General features: G+C 35.3%; 1 protein-coding gene across 2 annotated transcripts in view; it reads left to right on the plus strand.

Moving 5' to 3' along the window:
• The window catches only part of LOC148949849 (uncharacterized), a 48,883-nt gene extending 47,506 nt beyond the window's left edge, over positions 1-1,377 (plus strand). For both annotated transcript variants that reach the window (XM_089091954.1, XM_089091953.1), the window contains exon 8: positions 1,149-1,377. In XM_089091954.1, the coding sequence (XP_088948080.1) occupies positions 1,149-1,210 (62 nt within the window). In that variant the 3' untranslated portion in view covers positions 1,211-1,377. The remainder of the gene's footprint in view (positions 1-1,148) is intronic.
• The last annotated feature ends 11,899 nt before the right edge of the window (positions 1,378-13,276 follow it).

The raw sequence follows: 13,276 nt of genomic DNA on the forward strand, positions 1-13,276 counted from the left end.
AAGGGTGTTTGAGACTCTATGGGGAATCTTCAAATAAAAGTAATAATATTTTTAAATAAAAATATGTATTTGTATATTGCTACGGGTTGAATTTATAAGGAGTTATATGTAAATACTGTTGGAAAACGGGCTAGTAAACCAAAACAGTTTTGGGAGTTTTACGCTATGGGTTTTGGTGTTATTGTTTCTTGTCATTAATCTCTTTCTTGAGCACCCATCATTTTCCTTTTTTCGCAAGATTCCTGGTGCCGCCTATAATGTGGTATTTCGCAAATCTTTTTGCCTTCGTAAAATGGCTGAAACTTCTTCAAAATGAGTTTTAAATATTACTTTTACTTGAAGTTCTTTCATCTGATAAGTCATCTCTGGTTGAAGTTTTCTTTTAAATATTCTCTTGTTTCCTGGTGAAGATAAGCAGTACGAGCAACATTACTATGAACTAATCTCGTTGTGTCAAAGACATTCTCTTGCTACGCTGCTAAATACTTTATTAACGAGAGCTTTTTTTTTTTTTTTTTTTTTTTTTTTTTTTTTTTTTTTTTTGTCTCGAAACCGTTGGATGTGTTCCAATTTTCAAATTCAAATGTAACACCAAGTCATTTTCTAAAACGGATGAACTCAGAGCAGGTATGTACATAGGAATTTGTTTTTGGAAAGCAGGAGAATAAAAAAAATAAATTCGATGGGGGGGGGGGTGTAATAAAAAAATTTATATTTTGATTGAAAATTTGATTAAGAAGTGGCCAGAAATTCAGGTTCCTGCTTACATCCCTGGCACTCGGTACTTATTTGTTCAGTGAAATATATAAGTCATAAGTGCGCAATTAGAATTTCTGTAGTGTGGGAGGGTTTAAAGCTGATTTGTTGGAGAGGTGTACAGCTGGGAAGGAGTAGTCTGGCATTTTGAATAAGTATGTTCTTTTTATGCCCAAATATACTGATTTTTGTATATTTAATGTGTTTTTAGGCCCAGCCTCAGCTTCAAGCTAAGCTTCTTTGGCCTAATAACCATTAGCAGCTCTTGGAAAATATTTTTTTCATGAAAAAATTGATTGATTAGTTGACGCTCCTTTGGGATCATTGGAAACTTCTTGGATGGGTTTCTGTTTTACGTAGGTTTAATTATATTATACAAGTTTTTTTTTCAGGTTCATCTGAATATTCTGAATATCTGGAGTTAAACTGTTCTACAGGGGAAACCTTACCCTAGTCAGGGAACACTACTATTATTTCCAGTTTTTTTTTTCTAAATTGTTGTTACATATGTTATAACTATATGTATATATATGCAATTATTATGAGTTTGGGAATTATGTCTTTCCTCTTTTCTAACCATTTTATTGTTTATGACGGTTGATATGAATAAATTTTTTAATAGCCGTAGTTACAGTTTCTTGTTTAGTATATTTTACCTATTAGTTTTCCAATTAAAGGGGGGGCAGGGACATACACAGGAGGATGCCCCCCCCCCTCCTCGGAGATCTTAAATTATTCCGATTTTCTGGGCTTTTTATTCACATTATCAAACAAAGAAATTATCGTAGGGCCCCCTTCGAAAAGAATCCTGCACACGTCCCTGAAGTAGAACGGTGATATTCTTTGACTACTGTTCTTAGCAGGATCTATTTGTGTGTTCCATTTTAAATTATGATCACAGCACAAATATATATACGAATAGTAGCGAAAAGTTGGTTCAAAAACGACACACATCATAATTGGGAAGTTTTCAGTACGTCACAACAATAGTTTCAGTCCTTGGCATTCAGTCAGATCACAGCATATGTAATGCGCTAATCATCTGTCACTGCGCGTGCACGAAGAGGTGGAGTCATGAAGAGAGGTCTAGATTGATGTGTTTCAAAAATCTTTTTGGAGAGTATAGGAGTTTTCTCTACTGTTCGTATATATACTTATGCTGTGACTAGGATAAAACTTTTGCGCGAATATCAACTCTAATAGATAGCATTTGTTTTTGCGAGCTCTGTAAGTTTTTTCAATGCCACCGGGAAAGGTTTCTTCCTGATTTTTGAAGCATAATCCCTTGTTCACTGTGCTGCGTGTTCAAGAAAAAACAGTTGTTTTGCTTGATCCAATAAATTTCATCTGCTTTTGCTGTAATTGTATGCGTCGCAACGTTTCAACGGCTGGATAAAAATATTTTTATTGAGATGTTAAAAACGCATCCTTTATTTTGAATTGGCACCTTTTTTTAAATCGTACAATGAAAATAACTGAAAAACTAATCATCCTAGTTAGGGGCGTCTATTAATATATGTGAAACGGTTCATTCAAAGAAAAATTTAATCCTCGAGACCTGGGAGGACATTTCTGGAGAAACGAACATAGAAGATAAAAATTATGTAATTAATTAAGCATAGGCTAATATAGGCTAGCCGTTTCAATATATTTTTCTGTGCTTCTAGAGATGGATTTAGCCTATTCCTATGCCCATGCTGTCTAAATAATGTCTTACGCTTATGTTTTTGCGCTTCAACGCCTGCATTGAACCGTTTCTGTGTGAACATTTTCGCGATTTTCTTGCATGCGTTATTCGTAAGCCTTTTTGCGTTAAAAAATTGCATCAGTGTGAACTGAGTGCAACAGACGAAACTGTGTTTAAATCTTAATATGCTTTGAAATCGTACTGGCTAAACCGGTTGTACGAAAAAAAAATTAAGAAAACAAAAAGACAAAGCCAAGGATGATAATTTTGAGCTAACAACATTATTGATTTTACTGAAGTTTTATTTGAAAATGCTTCAATAAAGGGAGAAAAATCTTAGAATAGCTTCACAAAATGCATGCTGATAAAATGAACAGTTAAAACTAAATAATCAAGAAAAACTGGTATACCAATTCGTTTAGTTTTTTATATTTATTTTCGTTTAAAAGTTTGGTAAAGGATTTAATTTATCTTCTCTGTATCGTGAACTATAAAGAACCCAGTTTGAACTTTCCGCCCATCCGAAATATTTGTCAGACTCGTAAATTGGTCTCAAAATGCCCGTAAAAAAGAAGTAGGTTTAAAAGGGGAATCGCCAAGCTATCATGTTTTACGCAACCTGTATTGAGATTACGCTTCGAGGTAATAACGCACGGAAAACCGAAGAAGGAAAAAAAACGACTGTTTTCTTTCAGTACTTTCATATGCGTGTTAGGTCATAGATTGATTACCAATGTTCTCATCATTCTCTTGTATTGCGATACTTTCTCCCTGGATAGAAAGCAATGCTTCCTATCTGGTATCTATTCAGGTAATGTTTCTATGCTATCAAGTTACTTCACTACCATGTTTCAGTCGGAATGGAGTTACTGCACTGCCATGTTTCAGTTATTCGCAGTTGTGATGGAAAAAAAATTACAGGGCTGAAAAGAAATTAGAATTGATACCCTGGTGACATCGAAATTACATAAATAAATTTTCTATTTTTGGGCACCTGTTATGGGAGCTCGTTATTTGGATGTCCAATTTTCTGCTAATTGTTGTATTTCAATAACTTATGTTTCGTATGCTAAAAAGGCTCTATGCCAATCCGTCTCTTCCCGACTCTCCTGAAAAGGTGACTTGCCGCTATCAATTCCTCATTATTTTAAGATTTCAACTATCTTTTCTGACTTTTTTTTTTGCCTTTGGACACTCAAGAGTTTATTGGGATTAAGCGCCAGAATAGGCACAGCTAGTCACGTTTTTAGGGGATTCGGTCTTTTGAGTGGAGGGGCAGATGTCTGAAAACAATTGCATTCGTTATGCATTTTAATTGGTTTCCCCTAATTATTCCTGGAGAATATCTGGGGAGGATTTTTTTTAGGAGGGAGAGTGTTTACGTGTCCAATATTTTGATGCCTATGGATTTGGCTAGGAACAAGGACTTAGCTATTTAAATTCTCTTCCTTGGTTCCACTTTTTAACTTGGGGGCATCCCTTTATGCATATTGATTATTGTCGTATTCACCTTTAGCAGACTAGTGTAAATATAAAGGTTGTTTTTTGTGTTAGTTTTTTTTTACTTGTTGAGTTTAAGTGATTATTGACGATTGAGTGTTTTTAAGGGTGCCATGTTCACTTATGTAACTTTCTCTTCATCAGCAAAATCAGGAAAATGCTAACATCAAAAATAAAAACTAACCGCAATGAGTTACTCCAGACCTGGAGCAATTCCACGTACATTTTATTACTACTAACAACTCACCGCAGCACCAGCCGCCTGAGACCAACACGGCTACCCACGCTCCTCATCCATCCCAATCTATTCACAGCTTTCCTCTTTACACCCTCCCAGGAAGTTCCCATTTCCTTTAAATCTTTCTTTATGACATCCTCCCACCCCTGGCGAGGACGACCTGTTTTCTGTTTAGTCCTAGACGGTTGACCGAAAAAGACAATCTTCGGTAATCTTTCATACTTCATCCGCAGAACGTCCCCTGGCCATCTCAACCTTTCTTTCATTATAGCCCTAGAAAGCGGGATTGAACCACATTTTTCGTACAACCTACTGTTACAGTTAGTCAGCCAGGTACCCAGAACAATCCGTAGGCAAAGTCTCTAGAATACGTCAAACAGTTCTCCATCCGATCTTTAAACTGCCCATGCTTCTCTGACACACTTAACCACTGTATTCTCCGTATATTCCAATAACTTAGTATTACTGTGCAGACTTATCTTCCTATTCTTCCAAACTTTTTTAACTGTGAAAGACACACCCTGTGCCTTGGGTATTCTACTTTTAACATCTTCACTGCTCCCACCGTCTTTACTAATAATACTACCAAAGTTAGTGAAGCTCCGCCTGATCAATCTTTTCGTTACCCAATGTCACCTTTTCATTTTCACTTATTCCTAGCCTTAGTGACTTAGTCTTCTTAGCATTAATTTTCAAACCTGTTCTAGCACCCTGAACTCGCAAAACCTCTAAAAGTTCATTCATATTGCTCACATTTTTATTTAGGATACTGAAATCATCAGTATAATCTAAATCCAGGAGAGCTTTTCCTCCTCATTTGATTCCGTGGTCTCCCATTGCCTTTCCTTCGCTCCTTGTGACAAAGTCTATCAAAATGATCCATTTAAATGGGGGTAGAACACAACCCTGCTTAACTCCTGATTTAATAAAAAAAAAACTGCTAACCTCATTTCTTACCTTAACAGCAGCAGTGTTATTCTTGTGCATAGCACTAATCACTTTAATATTTTGTCTGGCATACCATACAAGGATAAGACCTTTGCTAAAGCTTTTCTATCAACAGAATCGAACACTTGCTCATAATCTATAAAACTGAGGACCAAAGGTGTTTGACAACTAAGGCAATTCTCAATTATTAACCTAAGAGTGAAAAGTTAATCGACACATCCTCCACCTTTTCTAAAACCGCACTGTTCTTCTCTTAAACCTTTCTCTACAGCATCTCTCAGTCTACAAAGTAAAAGTATCATATTACTAAGTAATTTGTTACCTACAGAGACCTCGATAATTACGACACTCACTCTTATCACCTTTCTTATACAGTGGTTTAATTAAGGTTTCCCAAAAATCATTAGGTACTTCCCCTTTTTCAAAAATCATATTCATAATCTTCAGTAACTTATTTCTAACCTAGAGCCACCATATTTAAGAAACTCATTTATCACACTATCTGCACCTGGAGCTTTATTATTTTTTAATACTTTTAGTACTATTGCTAATTCTTCCTCATAAAGCAAATTTTCCTTCCCCTCCAAGGTATCACAAACTTTTTAATTTTCCTCTATATCTTTTCCTACAACTGTATCTCGGTTGAGCACATTCTCAAATTGTTCTGCCCCTCTCTCTTTAACTCTTTCCTTATCACTAATTCTGGTCCCGTTCCTATCTTTAACTGGGACAAGTCAAGATTGACTACTCCCTCTCAAGGTATTGACTTACTAGAACAATATTTCATTATTATGTTGCCTGTCTGCATCTTCCAATTCCTCGGCAATTTTATCCATGGCTTCCACTTCATACCTCCTTTGTTCATATTTTAATCTTTCTCCACTGTCCTTACATTTCTTTTGTTTTCATATGATCTATCACTCAGATAATTCTTGTAGATTCTTGTAAAACATACATTTTATTCGTAGAATATTTTTAAGGAATTCAGTAAGGAAACCCTATTTATGCTCCATTTTCCGAAAACTTTTTTATTTTTTGGCTTACGTTTTATAAGGTTTAATCAGTGCTTTCACTTTAATGTACCTATCTGCTATGCCAAACAAGGATATGACCTTTACTAAAGCTTTTCTATAAACCTATAAATCCATAAACCTTAGGGCGAAAGAGTAATAATAATTCAAACATTTCTCAATTAATAATCAAATAGAGAAATTTCTGTCGATGCATCTTCTCCCCTTCCTATAACCACAGTGCTCTTCTATTATAAACTATTTACTGAATCTCATAGTCTAATAAACATCGTCACGATAAGTAATATACATAAATCAAGCTGTATAATTCAAACACTGCGTTTCTAATTACCAATCTCTAAGTCTAAAAAGTATCATCACACTAAGTAATTTTCCAACAGTTCGTGGTAACGGAACGACACGGTAAGGTTCCTTACATAAGTAAGGAACGACACGGCTCAATAGTAACCGAAAATAAAGAAAAATAGAGCTTTGATAACTAAGTGCTCTTAATTAAAACAACATCGTCAGATTCGGCATATCACAGGATCCAACTGCAGAGGTTTCAAGCTACTATTCACCAAAATGCGGAATTTTGCATTTTTGTCGAAAGAAAGATCACGCATGCTTTTTATTTTATTTTTTTTTCTCAGGGGTGATGGTATCGAACCTTTGATTCTAGAAGATCGGGAGAGGGCTCATTTGATCGGAAATCAAAGGCTTTAGTTAGTGCTCTTTTTGAGTAATCAAAAAGAATGGAGAGCAGCTAGCCCCCTCCCACGCCTCCTTTTCCCCAAAGTCGTCCAATCAAAATTTTGAGATAGCGATTTTGTTCAGCATAGTTAAAGGATAAAAAAACTATGCCTTTGAGGATAACAGGACCCCCCAGAGGCCAGTGGTGGATCCAGGAGGGGGGCGGCGAGCGCCCTTCCTAACGTGGTCTAAAGTAGTGTAATTTACCTAATTAACGTAAATTTGCGTTAATTAAACTTGCTCCTAACGAAAGTTTATCGGATCAACCTATTTTGCCCCCCCCCCCCAAAAAAAATCCTGGATCCGCCCCAGCCACAGGCCCTGAGCTAAGGGCTGTAAGTTCCGAAATTTGCCCATTGTTTACGTATAGTATTTGTTATAAGGAAGTATACAGACATTATCTTTTTTTGGCGGGGGGGGGGTGGAATTTTCTTCTTGGAGGGATTTACTATGACGAAAATTTTCCGTGGGAAGGGAAGTTTCCGAGGGTAAGCTTTCCAGGGGAATTTGCCAGAGTTCCCTTATGGAATTCTTTTTGTTTGTCTTACTTTGTCTTTACTGAATAAATTTAATATGTGAAGATGGTTCGGGGGGGGGGGGATTTTTAGTGTGTTTGGATTGTCTGGAGGAGGGGTGTTTCATGGGGGAGGAATTTTCTACGGGAGAAATTCTCGATGGGAGAATTTTCCGCGGGAGTGTTTTTCCACTGGGGGCGGAGGGATTTCCGAGGGAAAACTTCCACACAGGGGGATACCCGACATGATTTGAAAAATTATCAGAAATTAATGTCTATTTCAAATGAAAGTATGCCAATGAGAATTTTTCAGGGAATCATCTGCAAGGAATTTCCCTGTAGGATTATCAGCGAGGATGGAATTGTCCGGGGGGAATTTTCTGGGGGAGGGATATCTTATGTGAGAGGAACTTTACCTTGAGAAATTTTCTGTGGGGGGAGAGAATTTTCCATGGAGGGGGACTGGACTTATCGGTATTATTTGAAAAAAGATCAGAAATTAAAATTTTAAAAAACACTTTTTTTATGGTACACAGGGATGGAGTAGGATTAAAAAGGAAGTGAAAAAGGAGGCTTCTAAGCCGGGAAGGTATTAATAATAGAATTATACTTGCTCGCTTTACAATCAAAAAGTATAGAGTATAGGTCCTAGTGGTATATGCCTCTGTAGAACTGACTGACGGAGACAGTAGCGAGTCAGATGAATTTAACAAACAGGACCAAATAGAGTAGATCATATGTAGAAATATGGTGTCTCCTAGGGGACTTTGATGCCCTGGAATTAGGGCTAGAGTGCATCCTAGCTTAGGTAAGTATGGTGTGGGAAAGGAAAATAGCAATAGCAAAGAAGGCAATCCCCCTCATATACGGAATAATTTCTGTTCGGTTTAAGCTTCAATGTTGCTCCCTTCTTTCAGTAATCCTTCCTTCCTGAATAAAGAAATTCTGCATCACCTAATTTCTTATTTCCTAACTCTGGGAGACATGGGTGGATCTAGACAAAAATATTGGGGGGGGCCAAATAATTGACCAAATTGACACATTTATTTTAAAAAAGAGTGAAAAACAGAAAAAAAACAAGGAATGAGGGCACCAGAAAAAAAATAAGGATATGGTCAGTCTTAGCACCAATTATGTGCTAAGACTGACCATACGATATCTCATTGAACTCGAGCAGTTAATAGCCCCATATCAAAATTAGGAAAATTCCAGCTTGAATTTTAAATAAGTAAATTTTAAATAGCTGTTTTTCAACTTCATAACATTCAATATCACAATTTTCATATTATTGAAATCGTCAAAATTCTTGCGTCGTCGAGAATAGCAAAGGGTCCCACCAATACAAGTCTGCGACTAATAACTTTTTTTCGATTCTGCAGACAGTAATAAAGTCAGCTCAAAATTCGAACGCAAAAAGTCCTAGGAACTTCCAGTTGATTGGAGGCCTTGTGCAAACCTGGATCCATCTTGTTCACTACGTAGTTTTTCGCGCTTAGTGATCCTCTTCTTACAACAAGAGTCTACGTCCTGCAAAAGCATTCTTGAGCAATTACGTCTGACTGTATATGTTCATGTCTGCAAATATTATATGATGATAAGGAGGCAACCCAACGAAAATGACATAGCTAGAAAAAAGCTATTCAGCACAAAAAAAAACTAAAACAGTAAAGAAAGAGAAGAATTATCGATTAATTACCTAATTGGTTTCCGTGAAACTGTTGTACTGCCTTGGGACTCTACAACACCTATCATAGTCTCTCTATCACACACTGCCTTTGTTTTATTAGCATCACTAGAACAAAGTGATGGTTTTTGTTCATTACTCATTTTTCAACTATACCTATCAGAAGCTTCTCATAAATCAACTTGTGTGGTAAAGCTTCCTAATATTAGTTAATTATTAATTTAGTAAAAATATATATGACGCAAATATGAAGTTTGGAAATACCACTTTTTTATTAAGATAAGAAACATATCCTGCTAAGCTCTGTTTAACGGGAAATTAAGAAATTACCACTTCCTAGCATTTACGTGGGAAGGCGTGGTTGATAAGAAATGTATAAAAGATACATTTTATCGGAAGGAAATCTCTCTTACTAACTATATGCCGGACTGACCTGTGGTCCGTTGTTTTAGCAATACTTTGGGACCTTGCTTTATAATCGTAAGTGTCTAATTTATATTTTATTGTTGTGTTATTGAGACTTGTGGGCTTCTTGGGACAGCCAGTCCCAGTAGCCAGAATATATCCAATTTTATTATCTGATAAATGAATAAAAGTATTGTATTTTAGACGAACTCCCTACGATCTATTTTTAGCCTCTCGAACATACTCAATCGGTACGCCTCATTAGTTCGGTCATAGCCTAGGGCACGCTACCAAAAGTTCAATTACCTTATGGCCAGAGTTTATCTCCCCTATAAAGGGAGAATAAAGGCATCTATGACTACAACCCCCAAATACCACAAATAACACTTCACAACAACTGGGGGTCGCTGGAAAAACTGGATCGAGAAGGCTAGATAAAAATATTAAATTGAAATAAAATGGCTTTATCAGATGGCGTAGGCAAGTTGACTTCTTTTTTAGCGGCATTCAAATTATCAAAACTTTGAGCAGCTTTGCTCGAACTTTGGCTATTAGATATAGATTTATATCCCCCCAAAGATGTGGGTACAATATAAAAAATGGAGAAAAGGCTCAATCAAGAATTGTAAAATGAAAGAAAAATAGTATTCAGTATTTAGCAAGTAGAAGTATGTGTATTGTTAGTAGTTTTATTAGTGTTAGTAATAACTGCAGTGAAGTAGTGCTGTATATACCTAAATAATAAAGTAATTGTACCGTGAATTAAAAGAATAAAATAAAACATAATACGTAAAGAAAAAAAAATCTAGCTGGACCGATGAAACGTTGGTAGAAACAGAAGAATTTTAGGCATAATAGTAGCAAATAGGGTCCTAATTCAGCCTTACTACAGGTACAGGCTATAGACTTATTGTTCAAGGATAACACAGCTACATTTTAGCTAAGGAAACACATAAATTGTGGTCCGAACAATCATAGGTTTGAAGCTGGCATTTTTGAATGTTTTAGGAGTAGAGACGCTACAAATATATGACATTTTACGACGTAATAGCCAATAGAATTACCTTTGTTAAAACTAACCCAAATACTAGGTTAGTTGTGGAACATCAAAAGCAAAGGGTAGATAAATATACATAAATATATAATTAAAGTACTTGAGGAAAGGGATGGATAAAAGGAGAAAAGTAACCTTATAAGTAAGAAAACAAATGTGGAAGCTTAGCAAAAGTCGCCAAAGGAAGCAAAAAAAGAGTTGTTACCCAGTTCTGATGGGAACTCTGCATAAGGCGAGAAATTCGGTGAAAGAAACCGTTAATCACAGAAAATGGAGGCATGGGGATGGGTCTTAAAAGGACCTCCTTTCCTTACAGAGAGGACGTTCATTTGAATAATGGTGTTAGAAAAAATTCAAATTCTGAATTAGCTGCGCGAAATGAGTCAGAAGAAAGTTCAAATTTGAATTTTAAACCATGGTTGCTTTTGAGCCATGTTGATGTAAAGCTACCAGTGTATGAAAACTGTTATGCTTGTTTACAAGGAATATAAGCCCAATGCATCGTTTTGAGATAGCTAATATTGATAATTCTGGTCCGCTTTTACGGTTACTCAATGACGAACCATCCTCAAGTCTAGTCTAATTATAAATCAGTACAGTTTAGTCAAATAGCAGATAGAGTGTATATCAGATAAATACGGTCTGACAGTAGAAATCAAATAGAGTGAAGCCAATAGTCCCTTATATCCCAATTAGTCTACAAATAGATCGTGTCTAGGAAGCCAACAAAAACTTTAGCACGGGAACAATTACACAGTGGCGTTAATAGTTGACTCGTAACTTTTAATAGGTGTAGTGAAACTAATTAAATTATACATATTTAAAATCAGCATTAAAAGGCGATTCGTTTAGTATGTATATTGAAAAGAATTATTTTGGGAGGTAATTTAAAAAAAAAATCTGTTTTTTTTAAGAATTTTGAAAAATAATATTAATAAGAAAAACAGCAAGAGTTTACATTAAGCGCACTACATGTACAAGCTAGCTGTAATCTTATTATAATTTGTTATAGTCTAAGAGAATATTTTTTTTATTAGTTACAAATGGTAAAAAGAAAAAAAGAAATTTTAAAGAAGCGCTATAAAGGTTTAAGCGAAACTTTAAATAAGCTCAGAAAGCAAAAAAAGGTGCTAGGTAAAAGAAACGAAAAGCAATATAAAAATAAATTATAACCAAAAAATTTACCAGAGGTAAAAGCCAACGACAAAATCCATTAAAAATAAGCCAAAAATTAACCCCATCGTCACAAGCAAACCACAGTTCATTGTTCAAGATAATAATTTTAACTCTAGCGATGTATTGGATCTGAGAAAACGAATTGGCACAGGATATACCTAGTTTAAACAATTGGCTTTCACCTCAGCCAACCCAAACACCCAAATCCCAGGTTGTCGAACCTTTAACAGAAACTAAACATATCCACTTTTTATTTAAAATATAACCTTTCACAACAGCAAAAAGTCGCAGTAATGAGCAAATTCATTCTTGTAATTCTCCCAAATTCAAGCTTATCAGTAAATCGCAGACTACGGAACAACGCATTCAAAGCTATTCAACCTTGCCAATTGGATTATTTTCTTTCTTTCTTTGGCAAAATGGATTGTAATTAAAGCTAGAATAAAATTTGCAACAAGCATATTGTAAAAATTGCATTTTTATGAACAAATGAGGGCTAGAAAATGCGGCGCAAAACTTAACTATAAGTGCTCTAAAAATCAACTGGAAAATACAGTGCTTTTAGAATACAAACACTTTTGGACGGAGAAACTTAAATAATTTCAAACAAATACAGGTTGCAAAAATTAGACATATCGTCTAAGTTGAAAAAATAGCCAGACGGAAGTGAAGTAAAAGAAATTGGGTGACAAATGAACACAAGTTAAAGTCGAAATGTAAGGCAAGACAACTTAAAGTTGGGAAGTTAAAGCGAAAACAGTTATGTTCGCTTATATTTCTTAAAAAAAAAAAAAAAAAAAAAAAAAAAAAAAAAAATTACCGTACGTAAAAAAAAGAAATATGGTGATAAGGATATATTCCTTGGAAAAGAACCACCTTTTTAACAAAGGGAAGAGCCTATGGGAAGATTGTAGCTACAAATAAAAAGTTTAGATATACATAATATATGGTTGTGTCTCGTGTTCTTAATAAACCTATTAGATTGAACAGAATCACAAGGAAAACTGCTGTTGAACCTACCAGACGTTTTTTATGGTGATCAAGCACCAAATAGACATTACTGAGGTGAGGGCACAACAAGAAAGTCAGAAAATTCCATCTCAAGCTTTTTAAAACTGATTTTCAAGCTACAAATTTAGCTAATGTTGAACATAATTTTGAAAAAAAGATATATATTCTTTTAGAAAAGAATAAACCTTGAATAGGTCAATTACTGCAGTTAAACCTAGTATTATGCAAAAAAAAACTGGTCTCAGGTTTTTGACAACCCTTGAGCACACTTAACTGCTTTAATGAGCACATGTAGTGCGTAGTGCATAGACGTAGGTGATTTTTTTGCGCATCATAGCACATATAGCTGTAAATATATTTGCAAACTCGTGTTACTAAGAAATGAACAAAAAAATCGCTCCCAGGAAAAAAAAGACTTACCTAGCCGGAAGGGGAAAGAACCACTTATTATAAAGGCTTATTAGCCTGAACTTGGGGATATTTCATAACTGCTTTAATGATTATGGGATTGGTTACATATGTTTTTAAATATTGGTAGTA

The sequence above is a fragment of the Artemia sp. Qi Xiang Cuo genome, chromosome 7, assembly GCF_049724085.1.
Source record: "Artemia sp. Qi Xiang Cuo chromosome 7, ASM4972408v1, whole genome shotgun sequence".
In the NCBI taxonomy this organism is placed as follows: Eukaryota; Metazoa; Arthropoda; class Branchiopoda; order Anostraca; family Artemiidae; genus Artemia; species Artemia sp. Qi Xiang Cuo.